Genomic DNA, 25,132 nt, shown 5'->3' with positions numbered 1-25,132 from the left:
CTAAGAGTGGAAAAACTAAAAACCATAATCCTGCCCATGTCTATTCCATTTTCCAAGTCACTGCCAAGTGCTTCCCAAGAGACAAAAGAACAGTACTGACACCAGCTCACTTAATAAAAAGCTTTATTCCACCATGTAATTTCTATCTACACATTCTTACTGAAATACACACGACGAGCAGTCTTAAAAAGGCACTGGACATGCTTATTTTCCTGTCACCGCAGCTGTAATCACACAAGAATAATAATTACATTTATGAATACGGCTGCCTTTTCCGTTAGAAAGAAACGGCTTTACAAAACATCCGAATATGAGAAAAACACTTGTCAGACGTTTCACGCAGCTTGATTTAGCATTGTTTCCAATAACAGCTCCACCCTGTGCTCTCCAGGATTCTGTGCTAGGAACTCAGCAAACCGTGCTCCAGAAGATGGCGGCAGGCCGACAGGCCCAGCTGGCTGTGGAGCACGGGGAAGGGAGGGGAACTGGAACGAGAACAAGGCCCTTCCTCTCAGAGGCCCGCCCGTCCCAGGGCTCTGGGCTGAGTGCAGTCCAAGGAAAAGCGACATTCCCTTACCGCGAGCCCCAAAGCAGCGCCAGCCCTCCTCCGCGCGGTGCTTAACGGCATACTGCGTCACACTGTCGCACGGCAGCTGCCAATGGGGAGCCGCGCTCGCCGGAGGGGGCCGCAAAGCGCGGGCGAGGCGGCACGTGTGAGCTGAGTGGTACAGCTGGCGGTGCGTGGCGTGGAGCGGCGCGGGCGGCGGTGGCGGTGGCGGTGTCCGTGTCCGTGTCCGTGTCCGTCGGAGCGTCCCCCGCGGGTGCGGGCTAGCGGCGTCTTCTGGTGCGGTCAGCGCGCTGGCCTGGCGTGGTCAGGCCTCGGGGTGCCTGGGGAACGGGGTCGGCCAGGCACGTGCTCCCCGGCCTTGTCTAGTTGAGCCTCTGTGGTGGCGCGCCTGCGAGCGACCTGGTTTGGCTCCTCACTGCCCACCTAGGGGCGGTCAGCGGCTGTTGAGAAGGATTTAACTCCGCTAAGTGTGTTAACCGGTGTTCCAATAAATGTGGGTTGTCTTTTCCATACGCAGTTGGCAAGAGAGCCATGGTGGGTCAGTAATGCTGTCTCTTGCCTCCTTTGCAGTGCTGCCACAATGGAAACCAAGGGTAAAATGAAGTTCGTGGGGAAGGGTGGAAAAGCGCCTTATGGAAAAGCACCACCTGGGAAGAGGAAATTTAAAAAAGATAATGGTAAGGAGGCAAATTTTCCTAACAGGAGCCCTTCTGAGTCGATGTTGTGCATGGCATGTTTGAGCTTACTTTTTCATTTTGGTAAATTTCTGATGTGATGAACTTTGTAGATTAGGTTCGAGAAGTGAATGTTGTCTAGCTGGGCTTCAGTAAAGCTTTTGACAGTGTCTCCCATAAAGTCCTTGCAGGGGGGCTGACAGATTATGGGCTGGATGAGCACATAGTGTGGTAGGTTGAAAACTGGCAGAGTGGCTGGGCCCAGAAATTGGTTATAAGTGGCACGGGATCTAGTTGAAGGCCGATAACCAGCAGTGTATCCAAGTAGTGCTATAGGCTTAGTACAGAATTAGGCCATTCTGTTTAACCACTTCACTGATGATCTGGATTATGGGGCAGAGTGTACCATTACCAGTTTATTGATGACAGAGAGCTGTGGGGGGTGGCAGGTGCACCAGGAGTCAATACTGCTCTTCAGAGAGGCCTCAGCAGTGGGGGAGAATGGGCTGACAGAAGCCTTGTGAGGTTCATCAGGGAGTGAAGGGCAAAGTCCTGCACCTGAAACAGGAGCACCCCATACACCAATACGTGTTGGGGGAAAGCAGCTTTGCACAAAAGGCTGTGGGGCTCCTGGTGATCACAGAGTTGAATGTGAGCCAGCAATGTGTCCTTGTGTCAAAGGTGGCAAATTGGATCCTGGGCTACATTAGGAAGAGTGTTGCCAGAAGGTCAAGAGAAGTGATGCTTGCTCCCTCCTGAGCTATAGTGAGGCCACACCTGGAGTGCTGTTTCCAGTTTTGGGCTACTCAGTACAAGAGAGACATAAGAGTACTGGAGAGAGCCCACTGAAGGGCCACATACATGATGAAGAGTTGAGCACCTCTTGTGAAGAGGCTGATGTTGTTAGGGCAGTTGAGACTCCAGAAGAAAAGGCCTATAGGGATCTTGTCACTGTATACAAATACCTGAATGAGGTATGGAAAGAAATTAAAACACAGGAGGTTCCTGCTGAATATCAGGAAAGACATCTTTACTATGAGGGTGACTGAGCATTGCCCAGGGTAGAGTCTTCTGCCTTGGATATAGTCAAAAGCCACTGAGTGGCCCTGTGTGATCAGGAGGGTTGGACCAGATGACCTCCAACCCTTCCAACCTCAATCATCTGTGATTCTATCTTGCATTCAAAACTATACTGACTGTATGATCAAATAACATGGAAAAAGTGAGGCTGAAATGCTTTAAATAAACTGCACTGAAAGCCCTTCAGCTCTATTTGATTCACCTGAAGTATTTAATTAGAATTTTAAACTTGATAACTTTCGGATTCTACAGTTTGCTCTCCTGCAGTAAGTAAAAGTTTGACAGTTGAAGCTAGGGTGTGTGAAGTGCTGTGGGTTAGAGTTGAGAATATACCTTTCAGTGTTGTTTTTTTTCTTCTGCTTTAGATGATGTCAAAACAGCTCTGACCATAAACTGTGGAGAGATGATTTGGGGATTGATGACGTTGTTGTCAGGGGTGATGAAATTCTTAATTTAGAATAATCCTTTTATGTCTGGGCAGTTATGCTGCTGCCCAGAAAATAATGCTGGGGCAGAACTTAGGGGAAAGTGGAACACCCAGGGACTGCCATGAAAACATCAGCTTTGAGAAGCATGTAAGAATTACTGTTACATGTGTAATTGTTACTACAAAAAAGTTAAATTGTTATTTTGAAGCAATGTTAGCTCTGTAATAGCATTTTCATTTCTTTTCTGTTGGGCAATAGATTCAGGTCCACCAAAGAAACTCCTCAAGAAAGGAGATGAGGAGGGAAAGCCTAAATTGATTTCCAAGAAATTTGTGAAAGGACAATTAAGACCTGGAAGAGCTACTGTCAAACAGTTCAAGAATAAACAGCCGTCAGAAAAGTTTGCAAAGAAGAGGAAGCTCCAGAGTGGAGAAGAGGGAGGTGAGCAGATTTTTAAGCCTGGATGTCAATGGCAACTAGGTTTTGGGAAACATGTTATTTAGGTGCTCCTGTCTTCCTCTTTCCCCTTGCCTTGTTATCACCTTTCCAAATTGGCAGAATGACCGCAAGTTTACTTCATGTTTAATCTTTGCTGTGGAAAATGTTCTTGACCTGACTAAGCTTGAGTAATGAGAAGGAACAGTTACAAATTTTCTTTGAAGTCAAAAGTAAAGATGCAGTAGCAAATTTAAATAATCAGCATGCCATCATGAAGCTACGAGTGTTTTATGACAGTATTAAGGGGCTAGCTTGAAACTGACTGCTTTCCCATAAATTTGGAAAATACAGGGCATTTCACAGACCGGTTTAGAAATCTAATCCTCTGTTCTAAAAGTACTAGCTATAAAATTTGGAACACAAACGTTCATGAATCAGAGTTGGCTATCCCTTACATTACATTATTCTTGTGGTGCAAACTGGTCAGTTCTTTCAGGCTTTTTTTTTGTTTTACAAAGACATTATTAGTGTTGTTACTGCTTTTTGTGTTTTGCTGCTTATTTTTGTATTTATACAGAGAAGCTAAATAAATGTCTGGTTTTATAATTTCTTTAAGCGGATTTCTTTTTGAACTTTGTTTATGGTGTATGAGAACTTCATGTTGTTCCTTAACTTTGTTGTGAAGCAGAGATCTACTAGGACAATGAAACTGAAGTGGCATCTTATGTGAAGTTCTGCAGAAAACTGTTAGTTGTTTGAAAGTCAGTAGAAGGTATTGAGTATTTTGCTGTTGTATTCTTTGGAATGGCTTCACATGGAGTATGCACTAGATGCCTAGAAACTTAATAGGAACAGAATGTTCATATTAAGCTGCTTTAAAAACAAAACAAAAAAATCAAAAGGACCCAACCACAAACAAACCTTTTAACTGTTGTTTGTAAGAATAACTGAAAGGTACTTAATATTGCACGGTGGCTCTGCTCTCAAAGTGTTACAGGTTTTGCTTGTTGCTGTTGTTTTAGTAGAGTAACAGGGAAAAAATAATGTACTTTGTAGAAAGAGAGAATGGGTTTTGGATGGGTAACACAGTTAAGTGCATGCTGCTGAATGCCAGCAAGCGGTGTTTTAAGGTCTAAAAATTTTATGCTGGGTCTTTACTGTTACAGAATTATAGAATCATAGAATAATTAGGGTTGGAAAGGACCTTAAGATCATCAAGTTCCAACCCCCTGCCATGGGCAGGGACACCTCACACCCAAGCCTCTGTCCCACCTGGCCTTGAACACTGACAGACATGGAGCATTCACAACTCCCCTGGGCAACCTATTCTAGTGCCTCACCACCCTTACAGTAAAGAACTTCTTCCTTATATCCAATCTAAACTTCCGCTATTTAAGTTTTAACCCATTACCCCTTGTCCTATCACTATAGTCCCTAATGAAGAGTCCCTTTCCAGCATCCCTGTAGGCCCCTTTGAGGTAGTGGAAGGCTGCTATGAGGTCTCCATGCAGCCTTCTCTTCTCCAGGCTGAACAAACCCAGCTTTCTCAGCCTGTCTTCATACAGGATGTGCTCCAGCCCCTGATCATCCTCGTGGCCCTCCTCTGGACTTGTTCCAACAGTTCCATGTCCTTTTTATATTGAGGACACCAGAACTGCACACAATACTCCAAGTGAGGTCTCCACACAATACTCCAAGTGAGGGGCAGGATCACCTCCATCTACCTGCTGGTCACGCTCCTTTTGTTGCAGCCCAGGATACGGTTGGCTTTCTGGGCTGTGAGCGCACACTGCAGCCGACTCATTTTCTCATCAACCAACACCTCCAAGTCCTCTGCACGGCTACTCTGAATCTCTTCTCTGCCCTACCTGTAGCTGTGCCTGGGATTGCTCCGACCCAGGTGTAGGACCTTGCACTTGTCATAGTTAAACTTCATGAGGTTGGCATCAGCCCACCTCTTAAGCGTGTCACGGTCCCGCTGGATGGCATTCCTTCCCTCCAGTGTGTCAACCAAACCACACAGCTTGGTGTCATCGGTGAACTTGCTGAGGGCGCACTCAATCCCACTGTCCCTGTCATCGACAAAGATGTTGAACAAAACTGGTCGCAACAGTGATCCCTGAAGGACACCACTCATTATTGGTCTCCAGCTGCACAATGAGCCATTTACCACAACTCTTTGTGTGTGGCCTGGCAGCCAGCCATATTATGTGTAGAAGTAATAGTTTGCATTCATGAGTTGGTTCTGTGAAACCATGTCATATAAGATGATGTTTTTTGTCAAGGTATAAGAAAACTAAGATCAGATACTTGAAGATTTTCCATAACTCATTTGTGGCACTTTACAGCACGTTATGAGTTTGTTGAGTGGCAGTGTATAGCTGTTTTATAGTAAACCCCATGCTTAGGGAATCAGACTGAAAGAAAAGATTAACCACGTTAAAAGACTTCAGTTTTTTCCTCTCTGAGATTTCAGGTATGTGTCTTTGAGTTAAGGCTCTTCTTTTGTGAGAGAGAAAAGGTATGTGTGAGTACTGAATGAACTAAAAAGCTAGGTACATCTTTAAGTCAATTTTCAAGCTATTAAGAGGTTTGTGGTGTGTTTTTGACAAAGCTTTGAGAAAAATTCTTGTTTGCCTGGTTCTTTAAGTAGGAATTGGAGTACTTAATTAAGTGTCTGATTAAGTAGAATTGGAAATCACTAGCTTCGCATATATATTGGATTTTTACACTTTCACATTAGTTAGCTTGGTAACTTAGGACGAAGTTCCTGAATTGTTGACAATTCAAGTCGCAGACCTGCCATGGTTTATACTGGTAAAGGATTCCATTCCTCCTCTTTTACTCACTGCAAAAAAATCTATTTATTTTTGTCTTCAGGGTCGGATACTAAGAAGCCAAAGTGGAATGACTTCAAAAAGAAAAGGAAAGAATTAAAGCAAACCAGACAACTTAATGATAAAAGTAACTATGACATAATTGTGAAATCGAAGCAAATATGGGAAAGTGTGAGAAGGTAATAATGATTCTTTTTTGCCTCAGTTAGCTTTTAGTCATGAGTTGCAAAAAGACTCTGTATCTCCTCTTATAACGTGAAAATGTATTTCCACAGTGAAATTCCACGGGTGAGTGATAACATTGCATGCAATTATTACAAGCAGAGTGTGGCAGCTGATGCTGCTAGAAATGTCTGGGTTAAACTCACATATTAGGTTAAAATTTATGAATAAGTGCTTAAGGAGTTGTATTATATTTTGAACCCTGAGGCACAGAGCATGCATTGATCCAGCCTGATCTCGCAGTGGGATCACTTCATGATGGTTTTGGGGTGTTCTGTTTGAGGTTTGTATGCTGTCTCTGGGCAGGTATAACTCTAGAACTGGGACCTCACCTGAGAATGAGGAGATAATTTTACTTACTATAAATGTCTGTGCTTTGCAGTTTTGGCTGTAAGATGCTTGCAGATCTTTGGGTCTGTGAGCAACTCTGGGTACAGGTTTGAGTTTATGTTCTTTTTAATAATATTGTTACTCGGAAAAGAATAATCTCAAAGTCTGGAAATCTGGTTTGGTTTCTAGGAACTGAAAGTGCTTAATTAGGTCTGTTTACAGGTTTAATGAATGATAATGTAAATTTGGTTTATCAGGAGCTAGCTTTATTTTGTACTGTCTTGCTTCTTAAATTATAGATATAAGTGGTTCATACTGCAAAAAAGTTTTGCTTTGCTTGTAGGAAGAAATGTGATAAGGAGAAGCGAGAAAAGCTCATGAATGAACTACAGAAGCTTCTTCATGGAAAAATTAAAAGTGTAAGAAAAACTAATGCTGTAGTGCACAAATTCATAAAAGCTTCTTTAAAGAATGGTGAAATACTAGATGAACTTTTAGTAACATAGTGCTAACCTGTTCTTCCAAAAGTTATAGGGATATTTTAAAAAAAAAAACTTTGAGTAAAAAAAGGACAGAAACAGTCTTTCCACTTAATTCTTTAAATGCATAAATTTGCAGTGAAATACATGTTTGATTTTATGGTGATTCATGGTATTCTGTAATTAAGTGGAACTGCATTGTCACAGGCACTCTGAAATTACAAATAACATGAGGAAAAACAAGATACCGTGTCATGGTACTCTTTCAGTATTAAAACCAGGATGCATGTCCTTAATTGTCAGCAGTTGGAAGTATTGTATATATTTTGTTTGATGAGTACTTACGAAGTAGTAAAAGCACCTGAAAACTTGATTCATTATAAACAGTCAACTATTGCAATTGGCATTAAATTACATGCTACACATGGCATAAAACTATACCAGACAGCAAGTGTGTTAAAATAAATTTGTTGCATGATGCCATTTTAATGGCCTAGGATAATGAAGTATCTCTGTCCTGTAGCTGGCGTTTGCACATGATTCAACTCGAGTGATCCAATGCTTTATTCAGTATGGTAATGAGAAGCAAAGGCAAGAGACATTTGAAGAGTTGAAAGGTATTTTCTTCCCATTTACAGTTTACCTGTATGGTTGTTAAGATGAATTTTAAAAAGCAATATTATTTTCTCTTGAATATCTTTAACTCTCTGCTGAACTGAGTTTTTAAAACTTTATTTGAATTATTGCATCTTGTTTTGTAGAGTTAATGCAGTGCAAAATCAAATGAGCAATTTTCCCCCCTTTTTCTAGATAGCTTAGTAGAGTTGAGCAAGTCAAAATATTCCAGAAATATTGTGAAGAAGTTCCTTATGTACGGGTGAGTATGAAATGAATTTGCTTAGCTGTGTTGCATTGTTTCATTTCCGGTGATTGCAGATTGGTTGGATTCAGTCCAGTGCTGCTCTTAATTTATGTAATCTCATGAACAAAAATATGTTTCTGGAAGCATCTTTATAATGGTGATGAGGCAAAAGAGTGTCAGGTATTGCTAACGGTAGTTTTCCTTTTGTGAGAAAGTAAAGCTAAAGCTGTATATATTGAGGAAAATATATGCCAGAAGAGATTCAGATATGTGCACAAAGTTAATCTTTCTCTGATACAAAAAAAAAGGCATTTAAAAATTTTCTCTGGTTAGCATTTCAGGAAAGCATCCTTCATTCTGTAGGATTTATCCACTGGTTTCTTTTTCCCCTCAAAATATCTTATGAATTCTATGGCAAGAAAGCTAGAGATTCATGTTTTTTTGCCATATTTTTGTAAATGCCAAAAAGCTGACCCATAAACATGTATTTCCTGGTTTCTGTTCCAATTCATACCACCTAAACGTGCTTCCAAAAATGAAGCTATTGATAGGTTAGCTTATCCCTAAAGTTCTAACTCTTGGTATCTATTTTTACTTGTGAAACAGGACAAAACCACAAGTTGCAGAAATAATAAAAAGTTTTAAAGGCCATGTGAAAAAAATGCTCCGTCATGCTGAAGCATCTGCTATAGTGGAATATGCATATAATGACAAAGCCATTCTGGAGCAGAGGAATATGCTGACAGAAGAGCTATATGGGAACACTTTCCAGGTTTACAAGGTGATTTTTAAATACATTCTAGTCTAAGGTGTTCTAGCATCTAAGGTACTGGGTACTATTTCTTTTAATTAAATTTCTCTTTCAGCTGTTCAGATATGATCTAGTTTAGCATGTTTAAATGTTATGATTGCTTGCATGTTTCTAGTTTAGATGAAATTGTAATGTTTTTCAGTTTGAACTATGTGAAATATTTCTTGTTAGAGACATACTTTTATTCACTACCAAGTACAAAACTGTTTTACACAATCATTAACTACACTAGAGAGACTTTTGCACCCTGATGTGCAACACAGCAGACTTTTACCCCAAATTTATGTTTAAAATGTATAAGAAAATACCAGCTCATTTCTGAATTATATTCCTGTTGTTTTCTTATGTATAAGAAAATACCAGCTCATTTCTGAATTATATTCCTGTTGTTTTCTTAACTGGTGTTACACATTTAGCAAGACTAATGGAAAGGCGTGTTTGCTCTGATTATGGGCTGTAATTTGTACTGGAGTAAACCAGCCTCAGAAATCAAGTGCAGTATTATCTTCCATTGTTCTAGCATTCTTGGCATGAGTTTTTTCAAGTAGATTTAGGTTGTGGTGCAGATGTGAGGCTTAGCAGTATGTGGGTTTGTAGGAAATTACAATGTAACACTTAAAGAGACCTGGAATTTCTTGGAGTTTTGAAATGGGTGGTTTAATTTTCATCCTCCTGCCTCCAACTTTCTACCTTTTCCACCCCTGGCAGGAATGGTTACAAATACATTTCTTCTAATTTTCTATCTACTCAGCCTATTCTACCAACAACAGATTGTTTTACAAAGAGTTACCAGTGTAATAGTTATATACCAGGAAGTACTTCTGTTTTTAAGGTATATGTTATAAATTCCTTCTCTTTGCTGTTCTTGAACTGGAATATTCTGGGCCTTGGTTAACTTCTCAGTTAATTTACTTGTTGTTCTCTGACATAGATATACTGTTGTGCAGTATTTCTGCTTAGCTTAGGAGTTCCTTAACAGAATATTTATTTTGTGTATTTTACCTTGTATCTGACAGTCTCATGAAGAGCTGACTGTAATTGGCAACAACCAATTTAGACCATAGAAGTAGCTTTTGTTTGCTAATAATGGACATTCAGTTTGTAGAAACAAGTACATAGCTTCTGACATACTCAAAGTAGACTAACATTTTATTTTTGAAATTGTAAAAATTGTGTTAGCTTTGCAAAAAAATGTTTGTGATACTGTTCATGAATTTTGATTGAAAAAGAACTAAAGATTTTAATTTTCTGTATGCTCTGATACTTACTGCGATCAATTGTGCTGGTTGTACTTTGATTTTAGACACCAGTTGTCCCAACACTGGATAAAGTATTAGCAGCTCAGCCTGAAAAGAGAGAGGCCATCTTGGATGAAATGAAACAGATTCTTATACCAATGGCACAAAAGTAAGGAAAAAAATTGATTTAAGGAGTGACAGTCTAGCATGAATCAGTTTGTTTCTGCCATACAAAAAGACAGTGATAGTGATACTCTTAAGTTGTAACATTGCTGTGTTGTTTAATAAATAACTGTAATTTTGTCCAAAGCATCATATCTTAATTTTGAACTCTACTTCTATAAACTGAAGTGTCCCCTGCCCCAGCCATTCAGCAGAAATCTTGCAGTGTGGTATACTTCCGTAATGCAGTCATTATTAGGTAAGCTTCTGTAGTGGTCCTTAGGAGAAAATATTTTGCTAGGTTTAGAATCTTGCATGTACTGTAAGTGCTAAACATCTAATCCAGATTGTGTGTGTGTTTTCTGTGCAACGCACTGCCAAACCTGTTTTTTAAATGCAAATGAAGTATTGTTATCTTACGTTAAAACCATTACTTATAAGGGACTTTTTGCTTATTTTCCTCTTCCCAAATACAGAGAGGCTGTGATAAAACACTCACTGGTACATAAAGTATTTTTGGACTTTTTCACTTACGCTCTTCCAAAACAAAGATCTGTAAGTATGTTTTGTTCAGTTTTTATGTTCTAAGTGTGTGATTGTCCTTGTCTGCTGTAGTCTCTGCCTTAGTTCTTGTCATGGTTTAAGCTCAGCCTGTCACTCAGAAACCATGCAGCTGTTCACTTACTCCCCCCACTTCCTTCCTCTGCCCCAGGAGGGATGGGGAGGAGAATTGAAAGAGTGTAACTAATCGAAAGAGTGTAACTCCCATGGGTTGAGATAAGAACAGTCCAGTAACTAAGGTAGAACACAGATCACTACTGCTGCCACCAGTAATAATAATGATAAGAGAAATAACAAGGGAAGAGAATACAACTGCTCACTGCCTGCTGACCAATACCCAGACTGACCAAGCAGTGATCTAGCCCTTCTGGGTAACTGCCCCCAGTTTTACTTCCTGGGCATGACATGCTGTGGTATGGAATACCTCTTTGGCTAGTTTGGGTCATGTGTCCTGTCTGTGCTTTATCTCGGCTTCCCCTCCTCCCTGGCAGAGCATGAGACTCAGAAAGTCCTTGGCCAGACTAAACATTACTGAGCAACAACTGAAAACATTGGTGTTATCAGCACTGTTCCCAGGCTGAAAGTCAAAACCACAGCACTGCGCCAGCTACTAAGAAGGAGAAAAAATGACTGCTACTGCTGAACCCAGGGCAGTTCTGAGCACCCTTCCTTGAATTCAGTACATTTCTGATTTCGTAGGGTGAATATGATGAACTATGTAGTTTTAAAGGGAGAAAGCATATGTCATTTACAGTATTTCGGGGTCCTTTTGAGACCATTTTTCTTAGTTCAAGGCAGTGAGAATGGTTCTGTTGAGCCAGTGATGCTCTCTGTGTTGTTGTGAGCAGACAAAAAAAATCCTTTCATAACTTCAGCTGCATGTCTGGAGATGTCTTAGGTCTTTTCATTCACATTTTTGCTTTATCACCTTTTCTTTCACAGGAAATGATAGAAGCTATCAGAGAGGCTGTCATCTACCTTGCACACACTCATGATGGAGCCCGAGTAGCGATGCACTGCTTATGGCACGGTACTCCCAAGGTATTGTTTGTTTTCTGTCTACCCAGTCCTCTTTATTTATTTAATAATAGAGTCCTCTTTTTATTTAATAATAAATAATAACTGTATAAATAATACATAATCTATATTATATAATTAAACGTATAGCATATAGTTATAAATAATAATTTAATGATAGTATTTAATAATAAAGAATCCTCTTTGTAGTTAATAATAGCCTAGTCTGAGACTGTGAGTATGGTTGCCCAGATGGTCTTCTGCCAGTGGATGTTTTGATACAGTTAAGTATTTGAGAGCAAGGTTAAAAAGTGTTTCCACTTGACTTACTGGCAAATAAAAGCAGTAGATTTTTTTGTGAATCAAATGCTTTTGTTAGAAATCCTATAATAGAAGCATCTCTTTTTATTTTTAGCGGAGTTCATGAAGGTGATACATAAAGCTGTTCCATTTTAAGATTATTAGCCATTCTTTTGTTCAGTAGGTTTCTTAATGCCAGTGGAACTGGCAGCAGGAAGAGGACAGTAAAAAGTTGTAATATAGAACAGTATTTGGCTATGGAATGCCAAGACTTCAAAAATGTTACAGGAACTGTATTTAGCTTTTTCTGTTGATACGGTATCCTGAAATACTTTATGTGTTCTGTATGTCATCATCTCTTGGAAATACTGTAGTGCCTTCTTTAATATGAGGATGGTGAGGCACTGGCACAGGTTGCCCAGAGAAGCTGTGGCTGCCCCATCCCTGGCAGTACTCAAGGCCAGGTTGGACGGGGCTTTAAGCATCCTGTTCTAGTGGAAGGTGTCCCTGGTTGTGGCAGGGGATTGGAACTCAATGATCTTTAAGGTTCCTGCTAACCCAGCCCATTCTGCATTCTTATGAAAATAATCTGCTTGTTAAAGAGTCCAGAAGAAAATAGGCAGTCGCTAGGCTCTAAGGGTAGTAATGGGTGTGGAAAAGACTGAGCAGTGATTGCAAAAGCCAGAAGTACAAGCACTGAGGAAACTTTCTGCCAAAAAATATATCTTGCTAGTAAACAGGTTTTGCAGTAGGCTAGATGGAGTCCTTGCTACTTAAAAGTTTTGGGACCTGTTTAATAAGTTTCTTTCCAAATGAAGAGTTGAAGTGCATTCTTGTGTAAGGAATGAACAAGATATAGGTGAACTTGTGTGGTGGTTTGGAGGTGTCTCTAATTTTTTGGGTTTCTTTTACCTTCAGCTTAGTGTTTTTGTCATGTCCTGTTGGTGGGCTGGACTTGTAAACACATACAGAACCTCCCTAGGATTGAGTCTTTCACAAGTCAACTCTTCTAGGTGCTGACCAGTAGCACAAACGTTTGACTTGGTAAATAGCCTTTGCTTTAATAAGCAGATGGAAGGTTATGTTTTTGAAGGTGTTGATAACAATTTAGTTACTCAGAATCACTGGCATTATAGGCTAATTCAAGTTTTTTGTTTCCTTTTGTATAGGACAGAAAAGTAATTGTGAAAACTATGAAGACATATATTGAAAAAATAGCAACGGTGAGCATTTATTTCATAGTGTCTGAAATACAAGTGATTTGGTAGAAGCTAATGTGATTGCACTTTGGTACTGGAAACAACTGAGGTTTTAATAAAACTAGGTTTAAAATACTGGTGATATATTAGTATAAATATAATGAACCTTATGTAATATTTAGAGACATACTGAGAAGCTTCATTGTGGGCAGTAAATGCAGTCCTTTGAAGTAGCTGAGTTAATCGTAAGTCCTATATTGTATATCTTTTATATATACACATATATCTTCTATCTTCTAGATTTTTTTTTGAGCCCAACTTTACATTACATCTTCATATGGCTTCATATATCTTCACTGATTAATTCTTCTTCTCTGGGAGTAAAATAACGTATACAGAAAAGGAACTGAGGTTAAGATGTGGTGCGTGTGTCCCAACATATTTGAATGTGCTGTTGCCATTTGAATGTGCATATTTCTCACAAGTTTTTTGTTTTGTTTTTTGAGAAGTCAGGACGATTCAAAATGAGTTAATGCTGAAATGGCATACAATGAAAGAAGTCTGTATTTATTTTTTTCCTGACTAATATGCATGTTTTGAGACTGCAGCACCAACAGAGTAACAGTTGTGACTAGATTTCGTAGTTTCAGGCAAAAATACAACTGTGAAGAAAAGCTTTTTAAACTTTTCTACATGATTGTGTTGTTCTGTTTACTGATAGTTGATGTAGTGTCAATCAGTGGTCTCCAAACTTCTGGTCACACAGCCCTGACCATGCATCTCAAATATATGTGTATTTATATATAAATAATGTACACATACTACTGTACTAGTATACATTATAAAACATACACAGAAATAGAAATTTTACAAGGATGATATAAAGATAGCTAGTGGTTATTTTTGTGTATTTTTTAATGGTACAAAAAATATTTTCTTCCTGCCTCATAATGGATTGTCTTGTGCAGCCCCCATTGGATGACGCTGTTTTAAGTAATATTTCTCTCCATAATTTTTCTACCAGAATAAGTTATTTCTGTAATTTATTAAGTATCTATTAGATAGAAATATGAGACAGTAGGCAAATAATAGCTAAAATGACTCTGGAGCACTGAAGGTCTGGCTTTGCTTAGACATAGAATCTCACTGACATATAAGTGAATTGGGTCATGCCCTTTTGTGCATGCTAGAATTTACTGTCCTGCAGTACAGTAGAGACTGTGGCTTATAGCAGAAACATGATCTCCAAAAATATGATATGTGATTTTTCTCAGTTTTAAGCAAATACCTCATAAATAAAATCTGTATGTAATGTTTGGAGAGGCAAATCCTATGATACCCATTGGTAATTATACATAGGATTAGGTTAATAGCTTGGATGTGATAAAGCAGTTTTATCAGCTTCTAATGGCACATCAACTTAATCTACCTTTCTTTTAACAACATGCTTCTCTTAACAGGCCTTATTTTTAGTGACAGCCTAAGCTTTAGGCTTCCCTCGTTCTGTACAACGGACAGAATTTGCATATGGTTCATGTTGTGTCACGTTTAAGACAAACTCTCAGAAATGTTGATCCTAAGTCAATGTATGTTCATAGAACTTGACTGCATGTAATTTCTGATGTCCCATCTTTGCAGGGTGAGTTTTCTCATCTGGTCTTGCTGGCAGCATTTGATTGCATCGATGACACTAAACTTGTGAAACAGTTAATTATATCAGTAAGTAATTAAATTTTTCCTAAACAGTGTACAAATAGTGTTAGTGTTTCTTGGTATATAGGAAGATGAAAATAGGAATCCATCAGCTTTTTTCAAACCATTTAATTCATTTCTCTTTTTTCTGTTTAATTGTATTTATGTTTCCTTTCATAGAAGACCTCAGCACTTTCATATGTTCTTTTTAGTTATTTGTCTGAAATAGTTTTTAAATTAGATTCAGTACTTGCTGAAAATTACCTGTTTTGTACATGTTCATTCTGGCTAATGGATGACTGGAATTTCTTTTGGTTGGATGCTGAAACCATTAACTCACATTAATTCTCAAAGCTTGATATTTTTACTTCATATGTTGATAATTAAATGACATTAAGGGTATAAGGATGCTGGGGAAGGACTCTTCACTAGGGACTGTATTGATAGGCCAAGGAGTAATGGGTTAAAATATAAATAAGCAAAGTTTAGATTGGATATAAGGAATAAGCCCTTTACTGTACGGGTAGTGAGGTACTGGAATGGGTTGCCCAATGAAGTTGTGAATGCTCCATCCCTGGCGGTGTTCAAGGCCGGGTTGGATGAAGCCTTGTGTGACATGGTTTAGTGTGAGGTGTCCCTGCCCATGGCAGGGGGTTGGAACAAGATGATCTTAAGGTCCTTTCCAATCTTAACTATTCTATGATTGTATAATTAATGTTCTGGGTAAGATCCATGTAATATTTTTATCTTCTTCCAAAATGGATGCAGGTAGATGTCTAAAACATGAGAGCACTCTAGCTGTTCTGCTTTACCTACATGAAATTGCAGAATGACATTAAGGATAGTATGCTTTCTTTTGGAATGCCCCATTTACTCACCTTCCTTCCAAAATTATTTAATAAGGTTTCTCATAGTATTTAGATTATGTTTGCATTCAATTTTTATCCCTTCTGAGATGTTTTAATCTGTAAAATGTTATAAAGTTACATTTTCACACTGATAAAAGTGACTTCATAGTGCACAATTAGTTTTCATGCAAGAAGGATAATTATCATCAATGTATAGGTTGCAATGTGCTTATAGGAGTACTCATGCTCTAAATTTTAGGACTGACAGGTTGAGAGGCAGTGGCAAGGAGGTAAAGATGAGGCAAATACTCTGCATGTGGACTGCCAAGTTCACCACTAAACCATGTCACCAATGGCCTCATCTACACTTTTTCTGGGCACTTCAGGCATGATGATTCCACCACTTCCCTGGAAGCCTATTCCAATGCCTGATTATGCTTTCAGTGAAGAAGTTTTTCCTAATACCCAGTCTAAACCTTCCCTGGCAGTGTTTGAGGTCCTTACCTCTTGTGCTGTCCTTGTTACTTAGGAAAAGAGACTAGCCACCTCCTGTCTCCATCCTTCTTTCAGGTAGTTGTAGAGAATGATATGGTCCCCCCTGAGCCTTCTCCAGACTGAAAAACTCCAGTTCTCTCAGCCATTCCTCATGAGACTTGTGCTCCAGACCCTTCACCACCTTCATTTCCTTTCTCTGGACCTGGTCCAGCAACTCAGTATCCCTCTTGTAATGAGGAGCCTTGTGTGACGTGGTTTAGTATGTGGTGTCCATGCCCATGGCAGGGGGGTTGGAACTGGATGATCTTAAGGTCCTTTCCAACCCTAACTATTCTATGATTCTATGATTCTTGTAATGAGGCTTGCTTTAAAAAATAAGAGCAGTTCTTCCACTGGACAGCTTTGTATAAGGGGGAATTGGGGTTTTGTACCTAAGCTCAAAGATATGTCCCTAAGTCTGCCTCTCTGGTATAGAGAGATGAAAGCATCCCGGTGTGGAAATAGATGGCTTTTGTTTCTCAGGTCTATTACCTGTAATCACAGTTGGGTTTTGTTTCTAGAGTCCAGTCTGCAATGTGACAAATTCTGGGCAAGTTCCAAGCAAATAGGCCCTGACAGATCAGTTCTGTCTTGGTATGAGATCATTGAGGCATTTTGGTACTGTTACAAACACTCTCCTGTTGGAGGGTTTATGAGTTCAGATACTGTGTTTGGCTTTAGCTGAGCTTTCAAGTTGTCATTTAAGACTTGAATCATCTGTGGTTTTCCATCATCTGAGATCAAAGATAATGGAGTATTTACTGTTTGATCATCATACTGCATCCATCTGGACAGAAGACTATAAGAAAATAAGGACAAGTGGTCTTCACACATACAGAATTGGCCCGTCTAGGTTTATTCAAGTCGGGAACAGGGAAAGGATGTTAGGGAAAATGTAAAAAATATCAGATAAGATCAGCTCTTCAGATAGAGAATGAAAACTAGTAGCAGACGATGAGGTGAAAGGGTCAAGTATTGAAGCAAACTATGTAGATTAATCCAACCCTGAAAATTATCTTAAAGAGCAGTTAGACTTCTAAAACACCTTATACCAATTATCTGTCCATACTAAAATTTTCCCCTCCCTCTTTTTTTCCCCTCCCTCTTTTTTTGATGTACACATTTCAAACCTGATTTTTTTTTCCTGACTTCACCGAGCTTTCATTTTGATGAGAGGTTTTTAATTTAATTTTGCAAGCAGATGCAGATCTTACTTCTATTATGTTTCCTTTGTAGGTTTCCTTTCCTAAGCTTTGCATTTGAAAGGTCATCAGTAATTACTGTTGGCTCAAAACTTTTTAATTCATTAATGTTTTGTTGCTGCTTGTTTACTTTTACAGGAAATAAATGCTGCTTTACCCAATATAATAAACAACAAATACGGAAAGAAGGTCTTGTTGTATTTGCTAAGTCCTAGAGACCCTGCACATTTTGTTCCAGAAATTATCACACTTCTGCAACAGGGAGACGGAAATGCCTATAGGTATATAACAGTTAACATTTTTTCCCCTGGAATCCAGAAGAGTCCATGCAACTTTCTGTCATGATTGATTTAATTTCAGCCCTTTTTTATAGTATAGCTAAGTAATGTAAATATATGTAAATAATATCCAAGATTACTTAATGTGTTAATTTGTAGTCTGTATTTTTGAATTTTTTCTTTAAAATTCATACATGATTATCAGTTATCAGCAATATATTGGTAGTCAGCAGTTTACTCTCTTTGTAAGAGGCAAAAACTGTGATGTGTTCTTTGTTTAAACTCATACATCAAACTTGGCATAGAAAATTTTTAATGTGCATTATTGGTGTTTTGGGTTGCAAAAACACGTATCTCAAAATCTAGCAATAAAAATGGGAATTGTTAATTTGAATTCAGTCTCTGGTATTGACACTGGTGCTTATCAGCTTTTAAGGAAGGAGCAATTTTATATGATTAGTGAGATTTTTAAGTAGAGCTCAGCTACTGAGGTGTCAGAATGAGTAGAAAACAATCAGGATAAATTATTGCTAACAAAAAATTCTATGAGGTTTACCAGCAGTCAGCTTTAAATACGATACATTTTTTTCACTCCATATGTTCTTAAAATGAGTATATAGAACATGTGTTCAACAGAGTGAAGAGTAATGTTTTATTTTGATTTTCTAATGATTTGTATCAATCTCAAATAGCGTATATGTCTGAGTTTCTTGTTGCTTGATGTGCATACAGAGCAAGTCTTCTACATTAATGTGCTGTCTCTTTCATCAGTAAGAAGAATACTGAACTCCGCCGTCATGAACTCCTGGAAGCCATTTCCTCACCTCTGCTAGAATATTTGCAAGAACATACACAAGAAGTAGTCATAGACAAAGCTACCTTTGTCTTGGTTGCTGACATCTTAAGAACAGCTGCTGGTGACATCCAGCCTGCACTAGATGCAATTGCTAATTTAGCAGCAGAAGAGCTTGTTCCAGGTGGCTGTGATGGGCAGGTAAAGTAAAAGAGGACAAGTTTCCTGAAATCTTGCACACCTTTTGCTCATTTTGTATCACTAACATGAAGTCTGCTCACTTTTTCCTCTATTTAACATTAGTGTGCTGCCCTGGTAGCACTTGTACCTGAGACATGATCTGTTTTCTGACATTTTCCTTTCATAGTGGTATCATTACTGCATCTGGAGAGAGAAAGGCTTGAGCCAGCATTTCATATGATGTTAGAGCAAGGTAGTTCATGATCTTTAATCTTCAAAACGGCTTTAAACACTTTACAGGAAGGTAGCTGACAATCATGTTATACAGTCTCTCTTTTAATGTTACCATTATGCAGTCAAGCGGTTAGTAAATTTTTGTAATTCATTTGACTGTTTACATTGAGAATGATCTCAGTGAAGAGCAATCAAAGAGTCTCTGAGCTTTCAGGTGTGCCTTTCTCTGTGCAAGGAAAGATCTTAGATAATAACTGTTTGTCTTTACAGCAATAGCTGTCTTTAGAGTATGACCTTCTATTCAGAGTGTGCCCCTGCCCCTTCTGTGTTTTGTTAAGCTCAGTCAGATATGCATCTGTAGATTAGAAAACAAAAAATGCTGTGTACACTATTTAAGGTAGATACCCTCCAGATTTTTGTAATTATGCTGAATTTGCCCTTGTTTTTCCCTTCTGTAAGATGTGCATTTTACAGAATTTTACATGAGCTAGTCATGTTTTCTGTGAACTGTTAATTTTCAAGTCCATGAAAATGTGGAAAGTCTGGAAGTTCTTGCAGAGGCAGGTAGACTAATAGATATTGCTCAGTAAGCATGAGGGTCTTGGAGGGGTGGATGAAACGTTGGTTGATGTGTTTTATTACTGAAAGTCAGATGTTCCAGGGAACGTGGTAAAAAATAAACGGGTCTATTTAAATAAATACTCAGATGCTTGCATCAAACTTATTGTCATTTGCATAGTTGATAACTAAATGGATCAGAATGGCGAGGTGTCTGAGGGCAGAGTGGACCAAGCCAGCAGAAATTTATGGATAGACATGTAAATATGTTTTGAAACATTCTTGTTAAATAATCTGTGTTTTGGTTTGCTTTTTCCCCTTAAAGCTTCACATTGCAGAGCATCCAGCAGGCCATCTAGTTTTGAAATGGTTAATAGAGCAAGATGAAAAAATGAGGGAGAGTGGAAAAGAAGGTATGTTGGAAATTCAGCTTTATTTAATCAAATTATGACTTCAGAGTAATCAGTTCTCTGACTGAAAATAAGATTTCTGTGGTTATGTCTTTGAGTATACTAATGTATGGAAAATTGTAACATGCTATCTAAGATTGTTGCTTCTAGCTTTTATGCTGTTTTGAGTTGTTTCATGAACAGAATGCCAAGGATATGTTTTCTTTTCCTGCAAAGCAATGACTGGTCAGGTTTTGTTCTCGGGCTTACTATGTATTTGGCACAATAGTTCATTTCTGTGCTTAAATGCCTTGGTAGCTTTGCTAAATTACACAGCAATTTAAAGGACAGTAATAGAAAAGGTAAAGTCTTCCTAACAAGAAGACTTGTTTCCTTAGTGCTTGTGAGCCAAACTGTAATCTTTGCTGCATTCATTAGTGCTGCTGGGTTAATGCTTTGTGTTACTACAATAATTCATGCACAAAAATAGGACATCTTTGCTATTTATATCCCAGAAGGCAGAGACTGGACACAGATGTTCTCATCTTAATTTAGCTTTTAAACTTACTTTATTACATGACTGTAAAATCTTGTGTGAATCACCATATCCTAATAAAGATTACTTTTTCTCATACAAAATCCTCAAAAAGTGAAAGGAGATGGGCATAACAGTGTTCTGTGGGGATTTTGGGTTGTTTAGTGGTAAGTGTGCTCAGCGGCAAACTTACAGTTGTAAGAGCAGTTTTCCTGAAGTTCAGTCCTTCAAATTCAGCTGGGGACTTGAGGTGAGCCTAGATTCTTTTGCATATGCCTTTGGTGTAATGAATCTGCAACTTAGCCTTTCAAAGCTACTGGGGAAATAGAGCCCTATAGCATCAGTACAGCTGACACAAACAAGGTTCCTTGTGGTTTTCATGCATCAATAAAAGATTAGCTCTGAAGTTTTAAGTAACAATCTGTGAACATCTTGTGGCTTCAGTTGTAGTGTCAGATGCTTACAAATGTAGCGTTTTCAGCAGAGGTGTGTGTGCAGTAGTGTATTGTTTATAATTGTCTCTTGCTTTGGTGTCATTCTTTCCAAGTTCTTCAAGTCTTCCTTAAGATGTGAATCGACTTTGACACCCTTTTTTTTTTTTCCCCCCAAAAAAAGAGTAGATTTAGATTAGATATAAGGAAGAAGTTCTTCACTCTGAGAGTGATGAGACACTGGAACAGGGTGTGCAGAGAAGCTGTGGCTGCCCCATCCCTGGCAGTGTTCAAGGCCAGGTTGGATGGGACTTTGATTAACTGATCTAGTGGAAGGTGCCCCTGCCCATAGCACAGGGATTGGAACTGAATGAGCTTTAAGGTCCCTGCCAGCCCAGCCTAGTCTGTGATTCTATGGAACAGCACATTTGCCTGCTTTGCATTATTAAACTGTCACACAGTGCTGCTGTTGTCTAACTAATTTAAAGCAGTACTTGGAAGTTGTCAAACACCTATTGAATAGACATTTATTTTGAGACAGAAAAACTTAGTGAATGCTTGGTGGCTTAAAATTATTTGATTAAATCACAACTGCAGAGAAATTTTGTCAGGCTTCTATGTCTAAAGATGTTGTCTAATTTTTTTCTTCTGCCTACTCCTTTCCCACACTTTACAGTTTGCTTTGGAAGAACATTGCTGGAACGTGTTGGTATTGAGAATATGAAGACCTGGGCTGAAGTAAATCGAGGTGCCATTATTCTTTGTTGGTATGTAAGGCACATGGCTATTTCTGATTAGGTTCCAGTGTTACTTTCCTGAGCAGCTAAGAGAACATCAGTTGAAATTTCTATCAGCAAAGTACCATTTTTTACTCAGTACATACTGTCTTTCATGCTAGTCCTAAGTCTGCAATGGACCAGGGTAGAGAAATTCAAACCAGGTCTCCATAGGTTCCTTGAACTCAGGCTTTTAAAGTACTAGGAAGTAGCTCAATGTTAGAAAATCTTAAAAGATTTGATTTAATCTTAAAGATTAAAAATCTAAAATATTTTAAAAATTGTGCCTGTAAGTCTTGTTTTACAAGCACAAAATTGTCAAAAAAGTAGTCCACAAATAGCTGCATTAAAATAATTAACTCTGAAATAACTGACTGGCAGCAGCATAGAAGAATTCTTTCTTTGCTTTTTTTTTTTTTTGTTTGGGTGATGGTGGTTTTTGGTAACTTACTCAGGTGTGTTGATGCCTTAATTATGGAGCTACGTATGTCTCATACTGAAGTAGGAAAGTGTTTGAAATAGACCATACGAAATAACAGATCATGCAAAGGCTTGTGGTGAGCTAACTGGCTCACAGCTTTGAAGCAGAGAACCGTGCAGCTGATGAGATAAAATAGACCCCACAGGAATTGGACTAATATTAATATTTTATTTTATCAAATGTGAACAGTTATGTTAATCATTGCTGTTTTCATTTTGTAACTACTTGTCAGTGTCAGGTCATAGAAACCCAAGTTTTTGTCCTAACCCAAAGGACTGTGTTGTAGAGCTGCTGCTTTAGCATTACTCAGCTGACTCCAGAGAAAGTTGCATTGAGCCAAAGTCAGCAAACAATTCAAACAGACAACATGATTTTGAAAAATTAAAACCTCGTTTTCCTTGTTTCTACCCCCCCTTCTCCCTCACCAAAAGTTACTTTAGACTCCTTGCTGTTTATTTTCCATCTCTGCTCTTTATTACTTTAGTGTGAGGCTGTTTTGATATTCATGCTCTTTTGCAAGGTGATTCAAAAGCCGTTTTCACTTATAGGACTTCTGTTAGTTAATATGAGCTTAGTTCTAACTTTGTTTAGTCATTATCATTCAGAACATTAGTGTGAAGAATTGGCAGTAGAAGAGTAGCTGCAATCCGGATACAAAACCGGTTTATACGACATTGTAGTAGTCATATGGATTTGGCTGTTAAGATTTGTTCAGCTGCAGAAATAATAACACTTCTTTGCCTCTGATAATAAGTCTTTAGAATTCAATAAATGCTTCTAATGCTTTTAAGTTATCTGATCCTGTGCACAGATGTTCCGTGGAGATTTGTAGTAAAGGCTTGTTCACTGACAATGTACTGTACTAATGCCTAGACTTTTTTCCCTAACTCAAGGCTGAGCAGATTCCTTTAGCATGTGATGTTCTTGGTTTATGTATTAAGCTGTTTTGATTGTCCAAATAAAGTTACAAAATAAGTTAGTGGAAATAACTGCTTAGCTTCACCACGACAACAGTCTCTTAATAAGTATTGAAGACTAATATAGAAAACAGGAAACTAGTAGTTGTTAGCAAAAAACCAGTACAGAAGCGGCATTTTTTTTGTGGAAAAGTATGTGATGAATGTCAGTTTTTCCCTGTCTGCTATTACTCATGGTACTACAGGGTGGAACTTTGACAAGTGCTTTGTTGACGAGCAGGGAAGCCTATCCTCTAGATTGACAGTTAAACATTTTTCACCAATATTGAAACACACCTAACAGGAAAGAGACAAAAATAATGGGGGAGTTGTGAGAGTTTGTTTGTTTTGGGTTTTTAATTTTAATTAAATCTGAATCCTCTGTAAATTGAATTTCTCCTGATGATTCTTGCCATGACACACTTTCATTTGGGCAGCTGAGAACACACAAAGCCAGCTGCTTTTGTTCCATTTCATGTGACACCTGCTTACATCACTAACACTAGTAATTAACAACGTCATTTTTGTATAACTGCATGCATTGAAGTTGAGACATTACCTAAATCATACAGCAGGGATAAGTTTAACTTAGTCTGGTATAGATAACTGTAATATTCTTGTACATAAAATAATTGTTGAGTTTAAAAAACACTCATTTAAAACCAAGCCGATACTTCTGTCATGAGGGATGCAAGATCCCTCTGACAGAGGTGATTTTCAGACATTGCCAGTTCTCCTTGAAGCTACGATTGATTTTTTTGTTTTGTTTTGTTTTTGTTGTTGGGTTTCAGAAGCCATCTGTCACTTTTGTGCGTATCTGAAACTCAGGATTACCCAGTCTCAGTCCATTTGAAGATTTTTGGCTTTCTAGTCATTAAAGTTTATTCACCTTTTAGAAGCGGTTCATTGTGTGTGCTTGATTTCTTAGTTACCTGATATCCTCTGGATGCTCTCCTTTCACTGTTCTACTTAGCAATTTGATTTTAATTTTATTAAAAAAAAAATCTGGGGCTTGCTTCTGACTTGGTACAAGCATGAAGAGGTTATGGGAGGGTTCTTTGCAGATGTTACAGTCCATCCTAGTGTAAATAAAGTGTTGTAAGTACTAGAATGTCATGGATGCCGGTCTATTTATATTTCTACATCTGACCTTTTGAATTTCTGAATGATGCATTGCATCAGGGTAGAAAATGGATAAAACATACACTTAATAATTTCCATGTAATTTCTATAACCAGCTTAGTCATGGCCTGAGAGAAAAGGCTGTGGGACCTGGGGTGGTTTAGCTGGGAAAAGGAATGGCTTTGGGGGAGTCCTCAGCAGCATCCCCAGCACCACAGAAGGTCATGGATGAGAGCTATGCTATTCACAGCAGTGGGTGCATGGCTAGAGGGTGGGAGGCACCAGTGCAAGTTGAAACACAGGAGGCTCAGGCTGGAGGTAAGAAGAAGCCTTTTTGCCATGACGACAGCCCAGTGGTGAGGGAGGCTGGGCTGTCTCCTGCGTGTCAGCCCTGGAGTAGGTGAAGCCCTGAGCAGCCTTGTCTGACCCAATGTTTGCACCCACTTTGAGCAGGGATCTGCAATTACTTCCAGTCTGATTTATTATGTGTTCTGTTCTCACTTGGTGTTCCATGCTTTCTGGAAAGTTTTACATCTTTTTCTAGTAGGGGTAATAACATCTGCCCTGAGTTATATTATTTGTAAGGAGGTACTGTTTTCTTACATGGACAGCTTCTTTCCCTGTGACATACATGCTGACCTTTGACATCCTTGTTTATTTTCCTGTTTCTTGTAGCCTTCTCCGGAGCACTGATCAAGAAGTGGCAAATACAGTCAAAAAAGGACTGAAAACACTTGTTCCAAAGTTGAAGCTAAATAAAAATGTAAAAGGAATAGAAGCATTACTGGAGAAACTGACTTCCTAGTGTAAATGAAGCTAAAAGGAGAATTAACGTCAGTGCAACCAACTCAGATTTTGCATCATGATTGTTCTAAGACATCGTATATGCATTGGTAAATTAAATAATTTCTAAAACA

The 25,132-nt window shown here is 38.6% G+C and overlaps 1 protein-coding gene across 1 annotated transcript; it reads left to right on the top strand.

Moving 5' to 3' along the window:
• Positions 1-623: 623 nt before the first annotated feature.
• On the top strand, positions 624-25,132 carry PUM3 (pumilio RNA binding family member 3). Its single transcript, XM_005155009.3, has 18 exons — positions 624-737; positions 1,139-1,245; positions 3,009-3,191; positions 6,069-6,204; positions 6,921-6,996; positions 7,580-7,673; positions 7,867-7,933; positions 8,525-8,699; positions 10,033-10,136; positions 10,606-10,684; positions 11,633-11,731; positions 13,177-13,230; positions 14,845-14,925; positions 17,621-17,763; positions 18,532-18,754; positions 19,851-19,938; positions 21,557-21,647; positions 24,891-25,132. Exons 2-18 carry the CDS (start codon positions 1,149-1,151, stop codon positions 25,018-25,020), a joined length of 1,920 nt encoding a protein of 639 aa, XP_005155066.1. The 5' UTR covers positions 624-737; positions 1,139-1,148; the 3' UTR covers positions 25,021-25,132.

This window comes from Melopsittacus undulatus, chromosome Z (genome assembly GCF_012275295.1).
Source record: "Melopsittacus undulatus isolate bMelUnd1 chromosome Z, bMelUnd1.mat.Z, whole genome shotgun sequence".
NCBI classification, from domain to species: domain Eukaryota; kingdom Metazoa; phylum Chordata; class Aves; order Psittaciformes; family Psittaculidae; genus Melopsittacus; species Melopsittacus undulatus.
This window is presented reverse-complemented; position numbering and strand designations above follow the sequence as displayed.

What these genes read in the sequence shown, in the direction of transcription:
- PUM3 (XM_005155009.3), top strand. Translation starts at nt 1,149, where the DNA reads ATGGAAACCAAGGGTAAAATGAAGTTCGTGGGGAAGGGTGGAAAAGCG. An exon ending in GACATTTGAAGAGTTGAAAG is followed by an intron (nt 7,674 to 7,866) that starts GTATTTTCTTCC and finishes CCCTTTTTCTAG; the next exon opens with ATAGCTTAGTAGAGTTGAGC. An exon ending in CTCTTCCAAAACAAAGATCT is followed by an intron (nt 10,685 to 11,632) that starts GTAAGTATGTTT and finishes TTTCTTTCACAG; the next exon opens with GAAATGATAGAAGCTATCAG.